The sequence below is a fragment of the Cherax quadricarinatus genome, chromosome 85, assembly GCF_038502225.1.
Source record: "Cherax quadricarinatus isolate ZL_2023a chromosome 85, ASM3850222v1, whole genome shotgun sequence".
Taxonomy (NCBI): Eukaryota; Metazoa; Arthropoda; class Malacostraca; order Decapoda; family Parastacidae; genus Cherax; species Cherax quadricarinatus.
The window spans coordinates 16737789-16764379 of record NC_091376.1 but is presented as its reverse complement, the minus strand read 5'-3'; the positions used below and the strand labels follow the sequence as shown (position 1 = coordinate 16764379).

At 41.9% G+C, this 26591-nt stretch overlaps 1 protein-coding gene across 1 annotated transcript in view; it reads left to right on the top strand.

Moving 5' to 3' along the window:
• Positions 1–1158: 1158 nt before the first annotated feature.
• The window catches only part of LOC128703238 (uncharacterized), a gene marked incomplete at its 5' end in the record, with an annotated part of 81726 nt that continues 56293 nt past the window's right edge, over positions 1159–26591 (top strand). The window contains 1 exon segment of the mRNA XM_053797840.2: positions 1159–1346. Coding sequence (XP_053653815.2) covers positions 1159–1346 — 188 coding nt within the window.

Here is a 26591-nt window from a genome sequence, read left to right as displayed (position 1 = left end):
CCCCCTCTCTCCTGTTTTCCCAGAGCCCTTCCTGTCTCCACTGTGAATACTTCCTTAAATCTCATGTTGAGCTCCTAATATACCTCTTGATCGTTTCTTGTGAGTTCCCCACCTTCTTTCCTCAGCCTGATCACCTGGTCTTTGACTGTTATCTTTCTCCTTATGTGGCAATGCAGCAGTTTCGGGTCAGACTTGACTATCGATGCTATGTCGTTTTCAGACTGTCGCTGGACCTCCCTCCTTATCTGTGCATACTCGTTTCTGGCTTTTCGACTGATCTTATTTTCCTGGGTCCTTTGCCTTCTGTACCTCTTTCATTGTTTATTGCACTTAGTTTTTGCCTCCCTACACCTTTGGTCTTCCCATTGTTTCTGTTACCCTTGGGAAGAAACCGTTCTTCTGCCTCCTTACATTTTGTTGTTTCATATTCCTTCATTTCATTTACTGACTTTCCTACCAGTTCTCTGTCCCACTGAACCTTCCACAAGAAGTTCCTCATATCTATATAGTCCCCCTTTTATAGTTTGCGTTTTCCCATTTGACTCGTGTTACCCTCTCAACTTGTAACTCTACTAAGTAATCAAAACTCAGAACTACGCGATCACTAGCTCCAGGGGGCCTCTCATATGTGATGTCCTCAATGTCTGAATTGCTCACGGTGAATACGAGATCCAGTCTTGCTGGTTCATGCTGTGTGTGTGTAAGTGGTGTGTGTGTGTGTAGGCAGAGAGAGAGAGAGAGAGAGAGAGAGAGAGAGAGAGAGAGAGAGAGAGAGAGAGAGAGAGAGAGAAAGAAAGAGAGAGAGAGAATATAAAAGAATACAAGGTACTACCCTGCTTTCCTATGTTCCATTCCTTTACATTTAGTATGGCTCATGCCAAAACAGGAAGTATTTATTTACCCCTAAATATCTGTCGGAATCCGTGCCTTCAGTCAGTTAAGGGAAAATTATCATTAAAACTGATCTTTGTATAAGCAAAACAGTAATTATGTAAAACTGAACATTGTTTGATACTTGATAATCAAATAATTTCTTATTTTGGTAAATAAATCAGTAGCAGTAATAAATAATTATTTAATGACAAAAAATATCTTAAAATTCTTATCAATTTTTTCCTTTATATTTTCACTGTAATTATTTTACACACTTCTAGTGCTTAATTGTTGGTGTTACCACACCCACGAAATATGATGAAGAAGTGCTTGAACAATGTCTGGAGTCTGGAGTGTCAGTGGGCAGCAGAGAACAAACAACGGGACGTCTGATCGGTGTTTGTTTGAGTTACATCATCACTTCAAACTCTTCATGGTATGATGATGAGGCCGCGTGCAGCACCCAAGCTGAGGTAATAGCAAATATATTGTTATACACAACATTAATTACAAAGTATCCTTGAATGAGGATCCAACTGTTTTTTGTCTGATTTGTCTTTCATCTGTCATTATTTTCGTTTATTACTTAAAAACCTATTACAAGCTGCTTTCTCACACTATTGAAGATAGAGATACTTAGGAATATTTACTGTGGAAACTTTTCGCCAGCCAGTAGCTTCTTTAATCCAATACAGAGAAGAACAATAGAAGATAAGGAGGAGTTTGAGGTAATCAGTCCCTCAGCCTGGTGTTGATGTGTTCAGTCCATCAATCCTGAGTGATGTAGAGCATATGCGTGACTTATATACTGAAGTCAGTTGAGTTGAAACAGAAGTAGGTGAAGTCACCAGTGGAAAAATTCACTAGTGTAAGTAGGTCATGACTACAGTTTAGGCAAGTATTGAAGAACACCAAAATTATGCACAAGTTTCTCATTCTTTAACGTGTGTGTTTTATAAACCATTTACATCATATGTGTAAAACACGTCAACATTCTGGGATCATGTTACACAAAATACTTCAACGCAAGATATTTTTTTTATATTTTATTTAAAACGTAATACAAATATACATAGGTACATATATCAATATGTAACACTGACACTGGTGATGAGCAATAAACATTCACTACACAATCTACTGAATAAGCACATACATAAAGACAATAAAATAAATTTAACACAACGTACAGACTTCTTCAACGTTCGTTATTTCACAAGTACACAAGGTTCATAGATATAGTGGAATCTACTCATTATTGCTTACACTCCCCCCCCCACCAATGAATACATTGTACATTCCTCTGCTACTTAAAATTAAAAAACGACTTGAACAAGGACAACATCAATAACACAATATATAAACACATAACAATCCAGGCAACACCTGACACTATACTATATACAAGTTTTTAAAACATATCACGATTCAAGAAGGAATAAAGGCATAATAATAAAGGCCACAAAATGGTTATAAACAAAACTCCTAAATTACAACCTCAACACAATAATAATGCACCAAGCTTAATGACAATCACTCATAATACAACTCTCAACAAATTACACAAGACCTACAAATGCATTATTAAGAAACCTGTGCTACAACACAGTAATACAACTCTCAACAAATTACACAAGACCTACAAATGCATTATTAAGAAACCTGTGCTACAACACAGGTGACCCATCATCCCTCCCCCCACTCACACAACACAGGTGACCCATCATCCCTCCCCACACTCACACAACACAGGTGACCCATCATCCCTCCCCCCACTCACACAACACAGGTGACCCATCATCCCTCCCCCCACTCACACACACAACACAGGTGACCCATCATCCCTCCCCCCACTCACACAACACAGGTGACCCACACAGGTGACCCATCATGACCCTCCACAGGTGGATGGTACCCCACTCACACACATGTCATCCCTCCCCCCACTCACACAACACAGGTGACATTGAAAACTAACCCCATCACCAATCTGAATACTCATGACATTAATTATCCTCAATTTAGGAATATCATGACACGTGTCACGTGAGGAAATAGAATTTACAACATGGATGGTACAGGACTACCAAAATCACAATACCTTAAGACAAACACAATGTGAATATTACATTTCAAAACACATGTATACAACTACCAGTAAAGTTGGTATTACCGTTAATGACTTAAACTTATTTCACATTAATTGCCCCCCCCTCACCCCGAAATAATATGATCATTATCACCAACTTGTTGACTTACATCCTAACTTGACATATATGAATAAACCTAAGTGGTAATTATATAAGTATTGGTGAAACAGTAGCACCAAGACAGTACATTTAATAACAAATATTAACATAAGGGAAACATATCCAAGTCCAGGAACATTGCCACAATGAAGTTCAACCAATCCTTAATCAAATCAGCGTATCTAAGGCGCACGCAGGCACAGACAGCCACAACTGTGTATGTGCCGTTACACATCCCATACGCACAGGTTCATACACATTCGCACGTTACATTATCCCAACTCTCTCGCCACACTTTATAAAGTCGTGCACATTGTTTTCAACTGTCAACCCCAAGGAGGCGACCCCGTTTCTACCCCTGACATCACCATCCTACAGTAGCATTTACCATCCTTACCCTGCCCCTCCCACCTGATTTACAAATCTAATAAAACCTCTAACGTAAGTTCTCTATATCCCTCTGAGAAAGCCCGCTCCCACCTTCTCCCATAAATTTCCCTGTTACCGCAAAACGTTTTATAAAATGTTACCGCTAAAACCCGCCACTTCACCTCACTAACTCCTTTCCCCCTCATTCCCCACGATATGTATATATAATCTACCATAATGTACCCCACAGCCCTAATGATACATCCAATCCCCCCACGTCAAGACTTAAAGCTCTCAGAACAGAAATCCCTATACCCCCAATCTTACGGAGTACCCTACTCAACCAACCCCTGATGCTACCCATCCCCTCACAAAAATATACAACATGAAACGCCGACTCCTCACCGTCACATATTCCACACACACCCCCCTCAACCACACGCCTATCCCTCAGAACCGTACCTGACAGCAAAATCCCGTGCAGAAACCGATGCATTACGTCACGAGCACGAGGTTGTAACCTCATCTTACTTAACCTATTCCATATACTTCCCCATGTATACATGGGGAAAATTCCCTCTACAGGTGCCACAACCCTCCCCACCAACAATCGACACATGGCACTTATTTTGACCTTCCCCGGGTCTCAAGCCCACGCCATAGCCCTCAAAACAGTTTCACACTCCCGCAACTCCATTTCTGAAAACATTCGTTTCAATCTTTCAAGGATTCTGACCATACCCCCCCCACCAACACCTTCCCTCACCACCTCCCTTTTAATAAAGACACATTTGACCCTCCTCTTTAAGTCCACCAAACTCAACCCCCCCTGCCACACAGGTAACATTACCACGTCCCTTTTAAGCCAATCACATCCCGAGCCCCACAAGAATTTAAAATCCCTCCTAAGTATGTCCGCTATCGCCGTCAGTGTTAATGGGAACACGGCCACTACGTGCCATAACTTACTATACAATAAGACATTAATGACAATGGCCCACTGTACAAGGGTCAAATGATAAGGCCTCAATGCACCCAATCACCCCTGAATCCTATCCACCAACCTAATCGAGTTTTCCCTTCGTGCTACACCCAGATCGTCTGCATAGATGAGACCACAAATTTTTAACAAATTCAACCGCCTCCCCACCACTGAACTACCCCACTCAACCCTCCCAGCCCAAGCTCCTAACCCCATGGCCATGGACTTTTCTGAATGCACTCTCATACCAGTTGCATCAAAGAACAATTATACTACCCCATCTAAGGTATCCATTGACATCCCCTCCCTAACCAGAACAGTAGTGTCATCAGCATACCCTATTAAGACTGGCCAAACCCTCCCAACTCTACTCCCTTCACCCCCTCTGTTGCACATACGCTTCTCCATCATCCTATAAAAGGGGTCCTGTATGCATGCAAATAAATGTGATAGAGGGCACCCCTGTCGAAGTCCCCTTTCCATTACAATCTTCCCACCCACTCTCCCACTAATCTATTCCCTCGCCATTGCACCGTGATACAAAGCATCTTCCCATCCCACTATTTCTTCCCCAAACCCCTGTCCCCTGAGGATGGCTCTCAATGCCTCTCGTTCCACTCTGTCATATGCACCCTGCAAGTCTAAAGCCACCAAACCCCCCTTCCCCCTTTTGCCTCCACGAAATCTCTTAGGAACTCAAGTCCCTCCACCATAGACCTCCCTGGCAACCCAAACTGAGTTCTCGGTACTACTCTATCCACTACACATTTAAACCGATTCCCCCAAAATTTGGCAAACAGCTTATAATCTGTGCATAACAACGATATTGCCCGGTAGTCCCTAAGTGTATGTTGCCCCTTACCCTTCGGTACCAATAATACTACAGCTGTTGCCTGCTTCTCTCCCAACTCTACCCTCTCCTTTATTAAATTTAACAACCTAACCAAAAAAAACCCTCATTAGCTCCCAATGCTGTAGATAAAACTCTGCCAGTGTCAGCATAGTTGCTGAATCCCCTTACATGTGTTGTATAGATTAACTGAGCATTATAGTATCATCCATGTGCTTTACATAGAAGATCCCTAGGCCTGTGACTGTATGACGTCATGGGATGCTGTATGAGTGAGCGGGACAGGCTATCTCAGCCTCACTCGATGGATAGACATAGAAGCAGGCAGAACACGGCAGGCCTGGGCTCCCATCACAGTCTGACAATACATATAGTTACCATCCAACAAGTGTGTCTACCTTCAACCCTCAAATCTCCTACCGAACCCCACACGACAATTTGGTGACAGCGGTGTGGGCGTAAAATTGATAATTAAGCCAATGTACAGAGATTTCTTCTGACCAGCACGACTGTTGCCAGTAGGCCGACCTAGCCAGCCAGCTACCTCAGCCAGCTACCCCGACCAAGCTTTTACCAGCTCTACATTATTCACTGGTCAGTCTCTTTGTATTAGTGTTTATCTGCTTATTTGCATCACTCCCGAGGGGTTGACCCGAGTTTGCAAAATAAACAAGTAAGACAGTCTGTGGTGGGGGAGTCAGAACAACCCAGTCAGCCCAAGCCTTACACCATCCAGCCTTTGCCTGCCAAGCCAGCTTTCCACCCCTGCTGTGCTCATCGTTAGAAGTTATCAAGCCATTCTGTGTGAAGGGTTAAGATAAGCCAGCCAGCAACTATCCCAGGTGTGTTACCCCAGTACTCAAGCAAGCCACATGGGTACAGTCTTCATAGCTTTGTGCTTCAAGCTCCAAGCCATTCTGAGAGCTTTTTCATCCCTGTGGTGTTGTGGTATTTCGTTGGTTTGTTTTAAGCCGGCCCCAGCTTAGAATTATCTTCACGCCAGTGAAGGTGTCCCCAGTGAGGCTTACGCCATTCATCCCATAGGCCCACTCACCATGCGGTGTCTCACCACTGCCCGGCCCCAGCCCTGCATCAGCCCAATCACCAAACCACTGCCACTGTTTGTAGCCTTACCAAGGGTCCTAGCACCATATTTTAAGGACCACATAGGGGGTCAAGAGCTAGAGTGTGTCTTCGTCAGTGGTGCCACCATTGAAAGCCTTCTGTGTGAAGTCTATCATCGATGTAAGCGCAATTCTACGATCACGTGTGCCAGCCACTAGAGGATAGCCACCATCCTTCACCACCCAACTTCAGTCAACAACGCCGCTACAGCGAGTGTTGAGACATTTCTTTTTTGTGTTCCAGTGATTTTTTTTTCTTGTGACATTCAGTGACTCGATTAGACTCAGTGTTTATTATATACTGTTTGCAATATTTTTTTTATCTTCTTAATTCAGTGTTAATTTCCGTGCACTATTTTATGTCTGTTGTGTTGCGTTCTTTTTTTTATACACTTGAAGTAAGTACCTTAGTGTTTTTCCTTTGTTGTGTGTGCAACATATGAGCAGTATAGAATTTGTATTTCCACTTCACAATCACCTTGTGTTCACAGTATTCCAGTGAAGTAATTCAGTAATTTATTACCTTATATTCTGCATCACAACTCAGTTTTGTCTGCTATATTTTTTTCCCAGCATTTGTGTATTCTTGCCAGTTTATTTAATTTTTCTCTGTGTGTTGAACATTTTTGTGTTAATTCTTTCATTTAGCCAGTGTCCAATTTGTCTTATCTCCACAGACAATAGTGCCATTATTTTGTGCAAGCAAGAAAATTAATTTTCCAAAATTTTTCACACATCAAGTTTCATAGCAAGAAAATTCTAGTATTGTGTTTATATTGATGTGTTGTGTTCTACATCACTGTAAGTGCTCAAACCCTTTTGTTCTGTGTTTTTGCATCTATTATTTTTGTTTAATTGAACAAATTCACTCTTAGTGCAATTTTTAAGTTGTTCATTTAAAGTAAATTGTTCTTTGTTTGTTCAGTAAGTGTTGCTTAAGTTGCAATTAAGAGTTAAAGTGTTCACTCAGTTTATTCCTTGATATATTTTTCTTGTCTAGTAAACAGTATTTTCTTGGGTGTGTAATTTTTATTATTATTGCACATTGACTCATTTTGCAATAATTCTTGTGCAAACATTGTGTTGCCATTTAAAATTTTTCTTGCAGAAATTTTAAGTAGTGTTGTGCAGTACTCTTGATCAGCAATTGTTATTTGCAGTGTTGCTACAGTTTATTTCAGTGCAGTTTCATATGCTCTGTTCCATGCATAATATTTTATTCTTTGTGTGCCATTTTATTTTATTTTTAGTGAATTGTTTTCCCAGTTTGTCTAAATTTTGCACAAGCTTTATTGAGTCCATTTTTACATTTTTGATTGATTTATCATTTTATTGTTGAATTTCCCTATTGCATTGAGAGTAAAGACAACTCACTGTGCCATTCATTCAATTTACAGTAAATTTGAGCAAATTAGATTCGAGTAAAGTACAAGTTCTCCTGATTTTCAAAGTGTTTCTTATTCTTTTGTGAGTGTGAGTTTCCTTGCTTACTGTGTGACCTGTTAATTTTTTATTTACTTATACAGAATAGTTGAGCATTTCTTCCCATTTAAGCTTACTGTGTCATTTATTTTCTTTTTCTTGCCTTTATGTCCTTGAGTAAGTTCACTGAGAAGGTGTCCCAGTCACTTTTGAATGTTCACTTAGTGAATTATGCCAGTCAAAGTCAATATGAATCAGTCCACAGTACCAATATTCCCTTACTGTCTGAAAGACAATACCTAGCCCCTGAGCAATGTGTTTGTTCTCACAGCTTGTATCTGAGATTTGTTCAAGTGCTGCGAAATGTGAAGTTCAGATTAAGTTTCTATCGATTCGTTCATTACTTAATAATGTAGCCGAGCAGTCAGGCACTAGTATCTCTGTCACTCCCATCTGTGTTCCACCTACACCGTCAGACTTGCAGGATAGTGTTCCGTTGCCTCAAGTGTCCGAGGACACTCAGACTGCTTTGAGTGCACAGCCTATCCCTGCAATGTCTGCTAGTTCAAGTAGCAGTTTCTCCACAGGGGATGCCTTGTCAGAAAACGATTACTTGAAATTAGTAATGCCATCTCTTGTTGATGTCACATGCCGTCTGCAGAAAGACGTTTCTATTGCAGCTAGTGCTCTCACTAGAGTGTCTGTTGTTGTTCCTAATGTTCCAGATGGTGACCCCATCCTAGTTGACAGTAATCAGTGCATTGTAAGAAGATATTTCTCGAGTAACTTTCACATGTTGTTAAAGTTTGTAAGTGAAGTTTCTTTATAGTTGATACCTCGTGTCACTGTGTGTGACTCAGATTGAATATCAGTATTCTTGACTGTGTTCATTTCTTTTCTCCTGTGCTTGCAGTTTGAGATAGTAGATTCGTTCTCCCTTGCTCATATTGCGTGTTATAACGTTATTTTTTTTTCAACCGGGGAGAGTCATCCACTCCACCGAGTTTGTTCATTCCTCCAGGTGATTCGATTCCTGCTCCAGGAAGATCTTATTCTGACTGTGAAGCCACCAGCACCCATTAGTGATCTTGTAATAAGCCAAGAATTACTGTATCGAACAGTCGAGTTGAGTACTCCTAGCAGAAGAGTTAGTAATTCCACAGTCACTAGTGAATGTAGCTGTATCTTTTGTAGTTACTCGTTCAGACTGTCCTCAGTCAAGGCATGTGTTAGCCATTGCAGAGGAATTCGATCCTCCCTGAGATGATAACCATTCTGCATATGTAAACCTCACCCTCACAGAATTGGGTTTAAATGTACATAGTCTGTATAATTAGATGTCCGAGATGAAGGAAATTATCAACTGTTTTTTATTAGCTGATCAGCATTTCAGAATTTGTTTTTTTCGTGTACACGTTCCCTCCATATTCTGAGAATTTGACAGTAATGATCTGAGTGTGCACCAGATTGCCTTTGCTGTTAATTACTTTCTCAGAATCCGTAGAGTGCATGAATACAGATCGATCAATCAATTCCATCCATATTGTACTATGATTTGTTCTTCTAAGTCGTAATGCTTTACAGTGAAACTCATTACATTAAAAGTGATTACGTTAACACCCATTACGTAAAGCTCATGATGTTAACATCCATTATGATACCATCCATTAGTTCTAAGTTATATATGTCTTTGTTATTGTATAGAATCAGCTCAGAACCACCTGCCTGTTCAGCCTATAGCATAGTAGTGTATGTTGAGACGACATACGTAACATGACCGAGCAGTCAGCATAGTTGCTGAATCCCCTTACATGTGTTGTATAGATTAACTGAGCATTATAGTATCATCCATGTGCTTTATATAGAAGATCCCTAGGCCTCTGACTGTATGACGTCAGGGGATGCTGTATGAGTGAGCGGGACAGGCTACCTCGGCCTCACTCGACGGATAGACATAGAAGCAGGCAGAACACGGCAGGCCTGGGCTCCCATCACAGTCTGACAATACATATCATTACCATCCAACAAGTGTGTCTACCTTCAACCCTAAAATCTCCTACCGAACCCCACACGACACCGGAAGTCCATCAATTCCTGGAGATTTGCCCTTATGCATTTCACTTAAAGCCTTCCATGTTTCTCTCTCAGTTATTTCCCCTCGCAACACTTCCCTATCACTGTTTTCCAACGGACATATCACTGTTACAAAAAACGCAATTCTAAAAGCTTAGAGATCTCCAGTGAATACTAGAAAGGACTGCCCTTCTAGCATCCAGCCTGTTACTGGGTTTTCATAACAAGTAGTCAGTATCCTTGTCCAATTATCCATTAGAATTCAGTATGATTCAGTAGTGCTTCAGGATTACAACTGGTAGGCTACTAACTAGAGAAATTAAAATTTAATAAATTTATTAAGTCTAGAGGTATATTATCAAATTAAATTAAATTAAATTAATCACAGTAATCAAAATAATATCACTTCTCTCGAGTACAATATTATTGTGCTGAAAGCACATATCACATTTATAATTCTTAAGTACCGTCTGGTACATCAACATTTAATAAGATATTACAAATATGTACAAGTTTGTGTGTATGTGTGTAAGTGCTCTAAGTAGTTCGTTATGTCTCACGACTCAACTAGACTTAAACAAGTGACTGACAAAGTCCTCACATAAACTAACTTCTTGACCAACTGGCAACCAGAACAGTCTGCTTGAACAATAAAAAGAATGCTAAGCCCAATAGCAATATAACAAGCAACTGCAACACAGAATCAGGAACAAGGAGATAATATAACGACACTAAGTAGGGACCATCAGCAGATCCTCCACAAAAGTCACAAAACTCCCATACTACTGAATCTAAGTTCAGCATAAGAAAATCCCCGACTGTGATAATACACAGATACCAGTACAAATTAGGTGAGAAGCTACAGCTCAGGACCCCAAGTTGATTAGAGTGTCTATGCGACACACAACCTCAGTACAACGTCGAAAATCACTAAGTCTATACAATGTTCTGTGAACAGAGTTCTACAGAACTAACAAGAATAATGAGACAGACAATCTGTCTGACCACCAAGAGAGTCTAGACCAGACTGAATACTTCAGGCGAGGTGAGGACACCCCCCCTCGATCACGTGATAGCTCCGTGGGTCGCTGCCCAGCAAGAAGCCGGCAGTCTAACGAGCCACAAGCGATAATTACAGTAGTTAGACAATCAAGACTTGAACTGAGCACATAATATGTAACATCCTACCTAACAACATAACTACGTCAAATAACAATATAAAGCAATACATTTATGTCTTAGCTATTATCGCAAATATAAGCAATATAAAATTATATGAAAAGGTGATAATTATGTATATACATTATATTCATAATCATAATATAATTATATATATTGCAACCCATTCAGGGGTTGCAACACACCCCCAACACGACAAACGGTCGCACTAGGAGTTGCATTAATTTCTTTTACATTATTACTGATTACTCATATCAATACAATTTAATATAAACATTAATCAGTCTCTCTTGTGCCAAGCACCTCTTCAATTTCACAGTGTCTGTCACTAGGATATGCCCCTAGTACTAGGGCAGTACACAGTATCGTATCTCTGCATACTCGTGGTTATGTACATCAGTGTAGAGACAGGATAACGTAGACAAGCATAATAGTCTTTGTATAGACAGGAGATAGCATTCCACCCTTAAGTAGTGGTTGTGGAATGCGAGGCAGTATGGACATCTGAGTATGAAACAGCTTAAGGTGTGTAGTGAAGGGGGGGGGGTCTGCGGAAGGACAGTGTTCCGCCACACAGTAACATCTCCCACATGACACTGCCCACTCAACACTCAGCTTATGTCTCCTTACACACAACAATACTGTGAATATATAAATATAATAATTAGACATGAGTATACATAGTTAATTTGGGCAGGAGGGATTAAGTTACTGTACTGAATTTGACATAGCAAGTAACAAAAGGTATTTGGGCATAAAATTACGTAAATTTTAAATGGGGAAGTGCCCAAATACTCGTCAAAATGTTCCAAGGACACCACAAGAGCTAGAGCCTCTTTCTCAATAGTGGCATAATTTTTCTGGTGTCGTTTGAGCTTAAATGAATAGTAACATATAGGATGGAGAATATCAGTGGATGTTGACTGTTGGAGCAGCACAGCGCCCAATGCATAACCACTCGCATCTATATGTAAAAAGAAGGGAAGATTGAAATTAGGACTTTTCACAAGAACAGAGGAAAGCAGATGCTTCAACCTTTTGAACAAATCTGAACAATCACTAGTCCAGATGAACTGAACTTTGCTACTAGTAAACATAGTGAGAGGTGTAGGTGGAGGTGTGTGCGCTGGCTTGTCTGTCACTTGGCACACGTGGCAACGTCACACATCATCAGCTACTGTTTCCTTCATCTTTGGCCAAGTAAAATGTTTTGCCAGTTTACCGAGTGTCTTCTTGACACCTAAATGTCCTCCTATGGGACTATTTTGAGCAAAATCAATGGCTTGTTCACGAAATGTAACTGGTAACACTACGAGATGCTTGACTGTGGTGGAAACACTATCAGCTGACAACTTACATGTATTTTTCTCCATCAGTACACCATTACTATAATAGTAACAATTATCGAGATCCTTTGCTTCACTCTCAGTAACTGCTATATCTCTCAGTCTTTCCAGTGACTGATCAACAAACTGATCCTTGATTAAATCATCATGAGTTAGAAATTTTACGTCAGTTGTGTCCTGACTAGGTTGCTGACAGGGGGGAGTTGGTGTTAATGATCCTGGGCGCAGAGCGTCACTAAACAACATATTCAAGCCCAAATCATTGTCATCCACTCAACAAGAGACAAGGATGGTTGTTGTATCTTTGACATAGCTCTAGTAATTGCACTGAGAGGAAATAAAATAGGTTTCTCTCTACAAGCTTCAATGGCATAATTATCATCAGTGTTATTATCAATCACAAGTGGTTCTTTACATATACCAGCATGAAGGATATCGTTCCCTATCAACAAGTCCACTGACCTGATGGGAAATACACCACTGGATATACCCACTGAAATATAACTTGTATAATAGCTTGTTTTGAATATAAACTTTGTGCAGAGGCACTTTTATAACAGCCCCTCCATAGACTTCTAACAATACATCTATCTTGCAATAGGTATCATTAGTTATGGGCAGTACATCTTCCCTTAACAATGTGAGATAACTGCCAGTGTCTCTGAAAGTAATTATCTCAGTTAGATGTGATTCATCAAATCCTACTTCACCTCTTGAAAAGTAAGGACTCATCGCTGAACAAATCTTTTCGTCAGATACACTTTCTGACGCTAGTCATCTGTTCTGAGTAATATTATCTAAAACAGTAGGATGAGAGGTATTATTAGGATTTTGGTCCCTTTGTTGCTCGGAAGAAGATACGACTTGTGTGGGGGTGCCAGCCGCACGACTGTTTCTCGTATCTCTTTCTAACTTATAGCAATACTCTCTAGCATGTCCTTTTCTGTTACAATATGTACATTTAACTTTCTTCTTCTCGATATCAGATTTCTGTCTAGCCACAGAGACAGATTCAGGATTGTGAGTTTTCCTGGTAAAGGCACGAGAAGTTACAGTAGCAGATACATCAGGCTGGCAATGAGCAGCTGATTTAGGTTGCCAACTTCTAGGACAATCTTTAGTTACCTTGTTTCTTTTTGTTTTAGTACGTACAAGTTTGTGAGAAATCTCGTAATTGTCTGCTAATGCTGAAGTTTCCAGAATATCTGAGGTAGTATGATCGATCAGATATTCTTGTATGTCAGCAGACATACAGTTGTTAAACTCTTCATGTAGTAACAACTGAACAAGGCTGTTGTAGTTGTTACACTTAGCAGACCTACACCACCTCTCAAATGCAACTTTTTTCTCACGAGCAAACTCTACACAAGTTTGATCTAGTCGTCGTTGTAACGTACGAAATGCGCTTTGATAACTTACAGGTAACAAGTTATATGTCTCTAGAATAGTTCGTTTGACAGCATCATAACTAATGTACTTGGCAAATGGTAAAGCAGCAGTACAAGTTTGAGCTCTTCCTGTCAAAGCTGTGTGCAACAAGGTGGCCCAGTGCTTACGTGGCCAGTTCATAGCATGTGCCTGGTTCTCAAACACATCAAAATAGGTGTCTAAGTCACTCTCAAAAAACTTAGGAACCATGGATGCAGCTTTCTGCACATTACATGTGTCCTGTGATCTATCAATCTGTTGTCTTCCCAGACGAACATTTTCTCTTTGGAAATCTTCTTCATTGAATTACGACTGTGCCTCTATTTGTGCAGTCTGCAACATAATGAGCGTTCCAACCTCTCAAACTGTTCCTGAGAGATAGGACCAGTGGGTAATGGAGGAGTAAGGAATCTAACGTGGTCTGGACGGTCCTTAGGTCGGACACTTCGTCCAGCCCTCTCTAGAGAGTCTAGATCTGGTCTATGATAAGGAGATACAGGTGTAGCATACACTGTACTAGTATTAGGCTGAGTCATCCAACCTGCTATACTCTGTACTATTGTGTCAGTGAGGCGGGAAGGTGTGAGCGGAGGTTCACTAGGCTCAGACACTTCTGCCTCAGATGCTCTTTCTTCTTCATGAAATAGAGTCATACTTCCTAATTGTGAGACTAGGCTTTCTGAATCTGAATCATAATCAGACATCTCTGTATGAGCAGGAAACAATACATCTTTAATTAACGCTCTGACAGTTTCTGCGGTGTAATTCTTGTTATACGTCACACCGAGATATTTGGCTACTCGCCAACACGTCTGAAGTTTTAATGTACTTAACTCAGACAAAGTCAGAGTATCAATTAACTGTTTCACTTTGGCAAACATCACGAAAATAAATGTTCTACGAGAGAGTGATTATGGGAAACTATAATCCTGATAGGAATTTTAGTGTTGGTTGTCTTAGAGTTACAACTCATAAACAGTATTTCCATCTCCTTGGATCAAGAGACTCATTCAAGTACATACATCCACCTGGTATGTTGTACAAGACTAAACTCAAAGTCTTCAGATTAAGAAAGTACTCAAAGCGTTTGACCATAGAGTTACTAGTATGTCAAACTGGACAATTTCTCCAACACCTTGGATCAAGAGCCTCCCGGACAGGCCCCCATTTGTTACAAAAAACGCGATTCTAAAAGCTTAGAGATCTCCAGTGAATACTAGAAAGGACTGCCCTTCTAGCATCCAGCCTGTTACTGGGTTTTCGTAACAAGTAGTCAGTATCCTTGTCCAATTATCCATTAGAATTCAGTATGATTCAATAGTGCTTCAGGATTACAACTGGTAGGCTACTAACTAGAGAAATTAAAATTTAATAAATTTATTAAGTCTAGAGGCATATTATCAAATTAAATTAAATTAAATTAATCACAGTAATCAAAATAATATCACTTCTCTCGAGTACAATATTATTGTGCTGAAAGCACATATCACATTTATAATTCTTAAGTACCCTCTGGTACATCAACATTTAGTAAGATATTACAAATATGTACAAGTTTGTGTGTATGTGTGTAAGTGCTCTAAGTAGTTCGTTATGTCTCACGACTCAACTAGACTTAAACAAGTGACTGACAAAGTCCTCACATAAACTAACTTCTTGACCAACTGGCAACCAGAACAGTCTGCTTGAACAATAAAAAGAATGCTAAGCCCAATAGCAATATAACAAGCAATTGCGACACAGAATCAGGAACAAGGAGATAATATAACGACACTAAGTAGGGACCATCAGCAGATCCTCCACAAAAGTCACAAAACTCCCATACTACTGAATCTAAGTTCAGCATAAGAAAATCCACGACTGTGATAATACACAGATACCAGTACAAATTAGGTGAGAAGCTACAGCTCAGGATCCCAAGTTGATTAGAGTGTCTATGCGACACACAACCTAAGTACAACGTCGAAAATCACTAAGTCTATACAATGTTCTGTGAACAGAGTTCTACAGAACTAACAAGAATAACGAGACAGACAATCTGTCCGACCACCAAGAGAGTCTAGACCAGACTGAATACTTCAGGCGAGGTGAGGACACCCCCTCTCGATCACGTGATAGCTCCGTGGGTCGCTGCCCAGCAAGAAGCCGGCAGTCTAACGAGCCACAAGCGATAATTACAGTAGTTAGACAATCAAGACTTGAACTGAGCACATAATATGTAACATCCTACCTAACAACATAACTACGTCAAATAACAATATAAAGCAATACATTTACGACTTAGCTATTATCGCAAATATAAGCAATATAAAATTATATGAAAAGGTGATAATTATATTTATACATTATATTCATAATCATAATATACATTATATATATTGCAACCCATTCAGGGGTTGCAACAATCATATTCTCACACACCTGATTTATAACCCCAGCTCGTACCCCCATCCCTTTGCCAATACTTTCCATACCACTCGTCTGTAAACACTCCCATTCCATCTGTGGTGTGTATAATCTGATCCACCCTATACCCACCTACCGACTCATGAATCTCGAACCATGGAATAACTGTTGCCTGCTGCCGTTGCTTGTGCCTACGTAATAGACACGACGAAGGCTTATCGCCCCATAACACCTCTTCCACACCTGCCATTACCCTCACTGCTTGGAACCTCTCATCTTGGAGCTCATGCAGCCTCCCTTTAAGTGCCAGTATGTCATCCATAGGATAAATACCCGCCACCGCCCCTCTCGCATAACAACCCCTTAGCCTGTCCTCCAAATAGTTGGCCAGCCCATATTTTAAAGAATTAATTCGTTTCCCTTCTCTCACATAATATTGCCTAATGTGTTCTTTAGCCAAACCATTCCACATGTTACCACATCCTCCACCCCATGTACCTCCGCACTTAAGTTAACCTCTCCCACAGTGTTGTAAATCCCTCCAACCCCTCCTCATCTCCTAACACACTCGTATTTAACTTCCAATAACCCCTAGAGATACCCGCATGTGACTCCCATCCCACCTCTGCCACGACTGCCCTATGATCCGAATAAGCTACCTCTATTGTGACGAAAAACTTTACCAAGACCCCTTGAGAAATGTACAACCTATCTAACCTAGCTGCATAACCCCTCCTAACGAAAGTGTGCTATACCTCCCACACTCCCCCTCCAACTGCATCCCTAACCTGAATATCCCTCAAGAGGTCTCAAAGGCTGCCGACATGTGCCCCGCCCCTTTTGGTTCCACATCAGCCCCACCAACAATGGCCACTGCAGGTAAACCAAGTAAAGAGAAAACTAGGTCATCACTTACAAATTCCTGCTTTACTTTCACATCGTTCTCAGCTGGTGAATACTCACTTACAAAGGTTACCCTCTGCCCCATCCACCACCCATCCACGCGCAACACCCTCCCCCCTCCCCCCCACTTCTTATTAACACAAACGGGCTCGCCTCCCTGATCAATATACCCACACCACCTTTCAGACGTGCAGATGGCAGATTAATGACCTGAAACCCCGCCACCTCCAGCTCTCTTCCCTCCTTGAAATTGTCTTCTTGCAGGAACACTACATCCACCCTACATTTACACAGAAACATTCGAAACCATTCCCTCTTCACACTATTACACAGTCCATTTACGTTCACAGTCATACACCTAAGGCCTCCTTATAGTTTCCAACCCTTCCTCCTCTATTCATTCATCCCAGGGCCTCCTGCCCCAGAGCCAGCACAGGGCTTCACACCATCAGCTCCACCCTCTTTCTTGCGATGCCTCTTATCCTGACTGCCTCGACAGTACTCTTCCTTCCTCACAGACCTCTGCGCCGGCGTCAGAACATCATCTAAATCTGACACCGCCGCTCTCCTCCTCGTGATGCCCTCCACTTCCATGTTGTCTTCTGAGGTTCCTGCACGATGAACCTCAACCTCCACCACGCCCCGTTCCATGGCACACAGCGACATCTCACGCTTATTGCTTGGCCCGTCATCCCTGCTATGGTTTTTATCATCACATTCCTCCACAGGCAATGCCGTGCCTCTCACCAGCTCAGGAACAACATCCTCTGCAGGTGGCGTCAATGTCCTCAACACTTCCTGAAGCTCCTCCTCGAGAGCCTGTACCTCCTCCTGAACTTGCACTTCTGCACTTTTCTCCTGCCTAGTAACAGTTCCTGTTATGTCACAGCTTGCCTCACACACGCGAGTCTCCCCTATGGGATCCTCTACCACTTCACTCCACAAGCGCCCAAGCCCTTGCTTTCGCGTGAGGCTCTCAACAACAGCTACCACACTGGTAACTGGTGGTTCACCAGATATATAAGTAAGTAAGTTTATTCAGGTATACACAAAAACAGTTACATAGAATTATCATACATAGCAGCATATGTGTAGAGAACCTAGGATAACCTAAAAAAGTCAGACAGAGGGACTTATTTCCATTGGGGTCCTTTTACCTTATTATTATAATATAAAGGTTTTATATATTTTCTTATTATTCTATAATGAAGATAACATCTTATTATCACACTAAAAAGACTATCTACTACACGAGGGTCATTAAGACTATCTACAATACGAGGGACATTACTAGGAAAAAGGTAAAATTTACGTGTATGTTAGCTAAAAAATAGAAAATCATTCCCCTCCCTTTCTGTAGCTACATTCATCAGACACCTTTTGGCACTCTTCTTGAACTGGTTCATGCTATGACTGGCTTTGACATGTGTGGGTAGTCTGTTCCATTCCTTTATTGTGCAGGCGCCCTCCTCAGCTTCACACACACTGCTGCCATATGGTCGTACGCACCATATAACCTGCACATACGTCTCTGTCCGGCGTACGATACCATAACTTGCGTCCGGAAGTCCTCGAACACGACGTAACATGGTATGAGATGTCTTAGAGTCAACTTCAGGGAAAAGGTTCCCTCCAGACAGCCCATGTAAGCACAAGCTGTCTACTTGCCCTGTTGTGCCAGATGTATGGTGTTATGCAAAAATGTGGGATAGCTGGGGGCTTGAGCCTGGTCTAAGGGCAAAGGTAAAAGATACACACATCTCAAGCCCAAACCGTCCACCCAGGGCTATCCCAGTCAAAACAGAAAGCGCTAAACCAGTATGTGTTACTTCAAGGGGTTGGTTAACAGAGGGTTAGGCAAAAATCCCAATTAGGAAAATATATCTATTTAATCACCATAACATAACATAACAGAAAAACCTTAATTCTAAATGCCCAAATGAGGGTACACACAGCTGGCTGGAGGTTCAGCCACCATAACACTAGGCTTCCGTCAGCGTCAGGCCGTCATTACACTACAAACCTCATTTCTTACTTCATCACTCATCCCACAGCACCCTGACCATGTCAGAGCCTGGGTGAACATACAGGTAAGCCATATGAAAGCCTATGGCTTGAGTTGGATAAACAAAATGAGTGTACAACTACAAACTTAACTTTAATACACAGCATCTCCAATGCCAGGCTCTACACACCATGCTATCGTCACGTGACCCCCTCCCCACGCTTACTCTGCGTACCCAAACATCCTTGGAAAATAAATCATTAACACAATTTCTTTATAATTGCAGTTAGAGTACTTTACAGTACCCCTAAATGCACATTATCAATTATAAAATTATTCCTTACAACTACAATATTCATATTATTATGGCACACTTCACCACTATATATACATTACGATGTCATGCAGAACCCTGCATAACACCCCCACCCCCAGACCATAGGTCTCACTCTGCTAGTGGGGTCCCTACGGACACCGCTAGGCAAAAAGAAAAAAAAAAAAGAAAATAAGCCGCACATTAAGGTCTGAGGCAACTGGCAAAATGATAACTGGGGAATGACCACCATACAATCACGGTCTTTTGGTACTACAAATATGCCATATTTACAAACTGAGGTACTAGATTGCAGACATATGAAACTCGTCGAACATAAAAGTGATCAAGTTCTATGCCCAACGAGCTCACAGTCACACTTTTAGACAGCTGTTTTAGGAAAAGGCACCATTACAACACAGCACTGGCCAGGCGCTGGCATTGATGCATTTTACCTAAATTACATCAAGCAAACTTATAAACAAGCAAGTAAACTTTGTACAAAAGTGCCCCTGAGGAATGGCGTTTTATGAAGTAACACCAAAGTTCAGTATGTTGCAAGGCAGACCATACTGTAGGTGCCACCAAAAAAAAACTTTTAAACAGTAAGTACATTTTCCAGGAGTTCAAAGAAAAGAAAAACATATGTTACATGTTAAATTCTACGGAGAAAACAACATCACATTATCACTCCCATCTCACAGCAATCTTTAGTAAACAAAACTGGTTCCTCATGACACACCTCTGCGAGAATCAGGAGAGCACAGGAGAGGGGAAAATATCAGGCCCCCAAAAACAACGGGTGGATAGGCACATAAATCTTGTTGGTGGGACTGCGGCTGTAAAACCCTGGAGTCATCACTGAAGACCCCCAAAAGGTGGACCTCCCAGGCCGCCACCTACATGTCATTCCAAGGACCCTGGAGTCACCCCAGTGGTGATCCAAAAAGGAAAAATTGAAAGAGTCCTGGAGAACCAAAACACCTCGGATCAAAAGACATGACCCAAACAGTGGAGGACATCACCGCCAGCCCCACATTCACTAAAACGTTAGGTCCAACAGTCCTTATACCAACATAAAACAGAGGCGAGGCATTCCAGCCAACACCTAAAAAATGTAGCATACCTTACCTAGGCATGGTCTTTGATGTGACTACCCCCCTAAATACACACACACTAGGGAATCCTGATACCTCCAGCTCCAGCTCAACCTGCCCTTCTCCTTTGGGTGGTCCAGAGTTCCATCTACTCGTCTACCGCAAATCACTGCAAAATAAGAATAGATAAGTGATCTATACACTACATTGTGCACTTTAAACACGAGACAAGGCATCAGCAACCACATTCTCCGCTCCCTTCACATAATGAATCACCAGATCAAGAGGTTGGAGAAACAAGGCCCACCTCGTAAGTCTCTGATAGTGGTTCCTCATTAAGTGAAGGAAACGTAAGGGATTATGGTCACTATACACAGTTATAGGGTGAACTGAGGATGATACATACACCTCAAAATGTTGCACTGCTAACACTAAAGCAAGAGCCTCCTTTTCTATGGTGGCATAGTGCTGCTGGTGTTTCTTCAGTTTTGGTGAAAAGTAGCTGACTGGCAACAATTGTCCCTCCACTTCTTGCAGTAGTACAGCCCCAACACCAGTATCACTGGCATCTACTTGTAGAGAAAATGGCAATGTGAAATTAGGACTAGCCAGCACAGGAGCACTTGTAAGCAAAGCTTTTACATGTTCAAATGCCCTCTGACACTTCATATCCCACACAAATGTACACTTGGGGCTAGTCAGGTCAGTGAGTGGAGAGATCACCTTTGACAAATTTGGACAGAACTTTCTATAAAATGTTACCATGCCCACAAAACGCATAACCTCCTTCCGGGTCTTTGGTACCGGATAATTGTCCACCTTGGCATTCACTGGGGCCACCTTCCACTGGCCAGTAACATGTCCTAGAAAAGTTACCTGGGCTTGCCCGAAAACACTCTTTGCCAAATTAACTGTGAGCTGAGCACCAGCGAGCCTAGAGAAAAGCTCTCGAAGCTGCCTTACATGCTCTGACCAACAGTCACTAAAAATAACCAGGTCATCAATATAACACCTCACGCCCTTTAGGCCACGTATAACCTCCTGCATTCTGCGTTGAAAACAGGAGGGTGCATTATGAAGCCCAAAGGGGAGAACTTTGTACTGAAAAAGCCCATCCGGCGTTACAAAAGCAGAGATGTCACTGGCACGTGGGGTTAAAGGTATCTGGTAATAACCCTTCAACAGGTCTAACTTACTTACATATTTAGCTCCCCCCACTGCATCAATGACATCATCCATTCTAGGAAGAGGAAAACAATCAGCCTTACTTATTAAATTAAGCTTACGGTAGTCAGCGCACATCCTCATGGTGCCATCTGGTTTGGGAACCATCAGACAGGGGGATGCCCACTCACTCTCGCTTGGTATTATTAAATCATTGTCAAGTAAAAATTTCACCTCCTTCTCCATACTTTTTCTCTTTTGTGGGTTCATTCTGTAAGGGACCTGCCGAATTGGTTCAGCTTCCCTTACATCTATATCATGGGGCTTTAGCTTGCTTACACGAGGGATATCCCCAAACAAATCCTCAAAATTCCAGAGAAGCTGAACCATCTCAGCAACCCTTTCCTTACTAAGACCTAACATACATTGTGAAGGATCTTTTAACAATGCCCTGTTACTAAGGTGTACATCTGTGGCCCCCTGTGCATCAGTGTCCACCCCTGGGTCACCTACTATATTTACACATGCCACACCTCTTTGGTGGTACCTTTTCAGCCTGTTTATATGTACCACCCGCTCAGACTTCCATCGCCCAGGTGTGTGAATTCTGTAATTTTGATCCGTGACCTTTTCCACGACCTTGTATGGCCCACTGAACTTTGCTTTTAAGGCATTACCAGGCACCGGCTCCAATGCTGGTACCTCCTCTCCTACTTCAAAGGTACGAGGCACGGCCTTGCGGTCAAATTGTTTCTTCATCTTGGTTTGGCTGATGTGCAGGTTCGCAGCCGCCAGATGCTTCATGTGAGCCAAACGGTCTCTGAAAGCGAGAAAATCCTCCGAGGGGGCAGCCTCACAATCTTCACCAAGCCAGTAATCCTTCAAAATCATCAGTGGTCCCCTTACCTGGTGACCATAGATCAGTTCGAAGGGACTATAGCGTAATGAATCCTGAGTGCTGTCCCGCACGGCAAATAAAAGGAGGGGGATACCCTCATCCCAGTCCTTCTGGTACTGGGCACAATAAGCCCGCAGCATAGTTTTGAGAGACTGGTGAAACCGCTCCACCACCCCTTGACTCTCTGGGTGATAGGCAGTGGAGGTCGTCATTTTAATATTAAACTCCCCCAAAACTGTGCAAAAATGTTTAGATGTAAAATTTGACCCCTGATCTGTTTGAATTTCCTTAGGGATCCCGACCTGAGTAAAAAATTTCACCAGTGCTCTGAAGACCATGCGTGTGGTAATCTTACATAGTGGAATGGCCTCCAGAAACCTGGAAGAGGAACAAATAATAGTAAGTAAGTACTGGTTTCCCATCTTAGTAATGGGTAGCGGCCCTACACAATCCACCACCAGCCTGCTAAAAGGTTCTCCGGCGACTGTTATAGGTTTTCCTACCCTTTGGCAAACTGGGCATGATTCTACATACATACCCACTGATTCCCATACCTGGGGCCAGTAAAAATGTTTAGAAATCTTGCCCATAGTCTTTTTAACACCTAAATGTCCTCCCATGGGAACATCGTGGGCCAAACACAAAACCTGATATCTAAATGGTTCCGGCACCACCACTTGGTAGAGTGCCTGCCGTGCTCCATCATTAGATGTCGCATCCGATAAGGCCTTTCGCATTAAAATACCGTCTGCAAAAAAGAAACATTTAGTTAGTTGAGAGGCCTCTTCCTCGGTAACAGCAGATGACCGAATAGCTTTTAGGGTGTCGTCACACCCCTGGGCCTCGATCAGCTGCTCTCGAGTAGGAGTCGCCCCCCCTATACCAACTCCAAGACCCCCACTCAAACAGGGTCTTGCCTGGGATGGTTCATCACAACCCCGAGCCAACTGCAGGCTAGGCTAGAGGAATAGATTTCCCAAACCCAAATCATCCCCAGGATCTAACGAGTCACAGAGAGAGACTGCCCTCTTATCTTTTGACATTTTCCTGGTTACTGCACACAACGGAAATAACTCGGGCAATGTAGCCCTAGCTTTTTCCTCCCAACTCTGTGAGGCTGGGTCCCTCCAAACCAGAGGTTCCTCACTTTCAAGACAACCCATGACATTATTGCCTAAGAGTAGGTCAACCCCTGCACAAGGTATATCCTCTGTGATACCTACAGCTAAGTAACCACACTGGTATGCAGACTCCACCCATAACCTGTGCACTGGAGTCTTGACAGGGCATCCTGTAATTCCTTTGAGCAAAACATCCAACCCAGTGTATGTGTCATCCGACACTGGCAATATGCCCCTACGAAGCAAAGTGTATGTGCTACCAGTGTCCCTCAAAGACATAACATCTGTTACCCTACCTTCATTTTGGTCTAAGGCCACGGTGGACTTGCTTGTAAAGACCTTCATCCGAGGGTCCAAACCTGCTGAGTTACCTGACATACTCGGAGGTGGTGCTTCAATATTAGCTACCGTGTGGGTACCTGGTGTATCTACCTTAGAAACTCCAGCAAGCGCCTGATCTCTACGCATCTTCTTGCAATACGGCTGCAGATGGCCCTGTTTATGACAATAAGTACAGTAATATGGTTTAAAGGCCCATTGCCCTTTTGATCTAGGTTGGATCCCTTGGTTCTGGGGAACTGGGCTCGTCCCACCTGTTCCTTGTAGTCCTGGACCTGTGACAGCTGACTTAAAACCTCCTCGAGTGGATACTGGAAAATTAGGGTTATTAAAACTCTTGTGGTTATTAGGCTGATAAATGGGTGGCTTAAACTTCTGAAATTTCTTATTCCTATTTGTGGGTGGAGAAAACTTACCATTATTAGTATGTGGGGTGTGGTAACTACTACCAAATTTTTGGTTAGCTAAAAATCTGTCACCCAGCTCTAAAGCATTATTAAAATCATCAAGATCCTTCTCCTCAAGATATGCCTTAAGGTCAGGAGGAACATTTCTCAAAAGATCCTCTAACAAAATTAAGGTAATTACACCTTCATAATTGCCTACCACCCCCTTTGAGCGACACCACCTATTTAGAAGTGACATCTTCTCCTTACCATATTCCACCAAAGACTGCCCTGACTGAAACTTTAGTCCTCTGAATTTCTGCCAGTACCTTTCCGGCAACATTTAATAAGCCAGTAAAACTACCTCTTTTAGCTTATGATAATCAGAAAAGGCAGATCCTTCTAAAGAACTAATAGCCTGTAACCCTTTACCAACTAATTGGGTTCTTGCTAATGTCGCCCATCCCTTTTTCCGGCCAAACTTGGGATTTGGCCGTACTATCAAATAACAGAAAAAACTGGTCTGGGTCTTTCTCTAGGAATTTGGGCACAAATTTTATGGCTTTATGCAAATGAAAAACATCTACCCTTGTGTCTGTATCTGGGTGAGAAGCAAGCTGCCTCTCTTTAGCTCTTTCTTGAGCCCTAAGCTCCTCTAAGGCTCTCTGTTCCTGGATCTTTGTGCGCTCAGTCCTTAACCATTCCTTTTCTTCTGCAACTAGGGTTAATTTCATTTGTAAAATTACTACTTCCTTATCCAGGTCCCTATCATGGGGATTTGATTCAATGTCACCTTCCAAATGCATGTCATCCTCAGAATTTTCACCAGTGTCAGCCATTTTGAGAAATAATAGCACCAAATCTTACTACCAGCCACAGAACTTACTGATATAAAATAATAAAGCACACAGCAAGGTACATATACTGAAGTAGTATATTCACAAGGAGTTGTCATGTGACTCCCTCAAATTAAACAGGATTGCACACAAAAAGAAAACCCTGGCAGAAAAAAAATAAGAGCTACTGCACTTGCAAAGGTAAATTATTTCCAGAAATTTAGGTGAGCATAACCCCCTAAAAATCAGCAAGATTGTACCTGCAAGGGTAAATTATGCACAAAATATCAAGTATTAATAACACCCTAAAAATCAACAATATGGTACAGGAAGGTAAATGATTTATAGAGTATTAATTAATAATAACACCCTAAAACCAGCAATATTATACAGAAAGGTAAATTATTCACTGGGTATTAATTAATAATAACACCCTAAAAACTAGCAATGTTGCACACAAAAGTAAATTATTCACAGGGTATTAATTAATAATAACACCCTAAAAACCAGCAATATTATACAGAAAGGTAAATTATTATTTTAGTGTGAGTGTTATAGTGAATGCTTCCTCTGACCAACCCAGTAAAGAATGATTATTGACTTTCCAGGTTGCAAACTTGAATTACCACATAAAATTTGATAATTCTCCCATATACAGGCCCCCATGTTATGCAAAAATGTGGGATTGCTGGGGGCTTGAGCCTGGTCTAAGGGCAAAGGTAAAAGTTACACACATCTCAAGCCCAAACCGTCCACCCAGGGCTATCCCAGTCAAAACAGAAAGCGCTAAACCAGTATGTGTTACTTCAAGGGGTTGGTTAACAGAGGGTTAGGCAAAAATCCCAATTAGGAAAATATATCTATTTAATCACCATAACATAACATAACAGAAAAACCTTAATTCTAAACGCCCAAATGAGGGTACACACAGCTGGCTGGAGGTTCAGCCACCATAACACTAGGCTTCCGTCAGCGTCAGGCCGTCATTACACTACAAACCTCATTTCTTACTTCATCACTCATCCCACAGCACCCTGACCATGTCAGAGCCTGGGTAAACATACAGGTAAGCCATATGAAAGCCTATGGCTTGAGTTGGATAAACAAAATGAGTGTACAACTACAAACTTAACTTAAATACACAGCATCTCCGACGCCAGCCTCTACACACCATGCTAACATCACGTGAGCCCCTCCCCATGCTTACTCTGCATACCCAAACATCCTT